This window comes from Brassica oleracea, chromosome C5 (genome assembly GCF_000695525.1).
Source record: "Brassica oleracea var. oleracea cultivar TO1000 chromosome C5, BOL, whole genome shotgun sequence".
Classification (NCBI taxonomy): domain Eukaryota; kingdom Viridiplantae; phylum Streptophyta; class Magnoliopsida; order Brassicales; family Brassicaceae; genus Brassica; species Brassica oleracea.
The window spans coordinates 5688712-5689363 of NC_027752.1; the positions used below are offsets into that span (position 1 = coordinate 5688712).

The 652-nt window shown below is 43.7% G+C and overlaps 1 protein-coding gene across 1 annotated transcript in view; it reads left to right on the top strand.

Annotated features, from left to right (window-relative positions):
* Positions 1–652, top strand: part of LOC106344344 — a 3982-nt gene that overhangs the window by 2965 nt on the left and 365 nt on the right. Inside the window, exon 4 of the mRNA XM_013783743.1 lies at positions 321–615. Within this exon, the coding sequence (XP_013639197.1) occupies positions 321–615 (295 nt within the window). The remainder of the gene's footprint in view (positions 1–320; positions 616–652) is intronic.

Genomic DNA, 652 nt, shown 5'->3' on the forward strand with positions numbered 1-652 from the left:
CTACCCAACACACGACTTAGAAATGGCGGCAGCGGTGTTTACGTTAAGGATTTGGAGATCCTACTTATATGGAGAAGTCGTGGAAGTATTCACAGATCATAAGAGTCTCAAGTATCTGTTTACGCAGCCTGATCTGAACCTCTGACAAAGGCGATGGATGGAGTTTGTGGCGGATTACGACCTGAAGATTCAATATCATCCACGCAAAGCTAATGTAGTCGCATATGCACTAAGTCGTAGAAAGTTGGTGTCCAACGTTGGAAAGGAAGTGGAAGCGTTATCGAATGAACTTAAGTTGATGACTTTATGGGAAATTGAAGGAGAGCCAAGTGAGCCATTAGGCATGCATGCAGTAAACCAGACGGGTTTACTCGGACGGATCAGACATGAGCAACAACGTGATGAAAAGTTAAAGAAAATTATTGAGGATGTCAAGAGTCAAGAAGGTCCAAACCCAAGTGGCTATCATATGGCGCCAGATGGTACACTATTACTTAATGGGAGGATTTCAGTACCACAAGGAGATGGGCTACGAGATGAGATTTTGAAGTCGGTGCATCATTCGTTACTCAGTATCCACCCTGGGAGTACAAATATGTATCGAGATATCCGAAGGTATTATCATTGGCCAGGAATGAAGAAATCAGTGGCG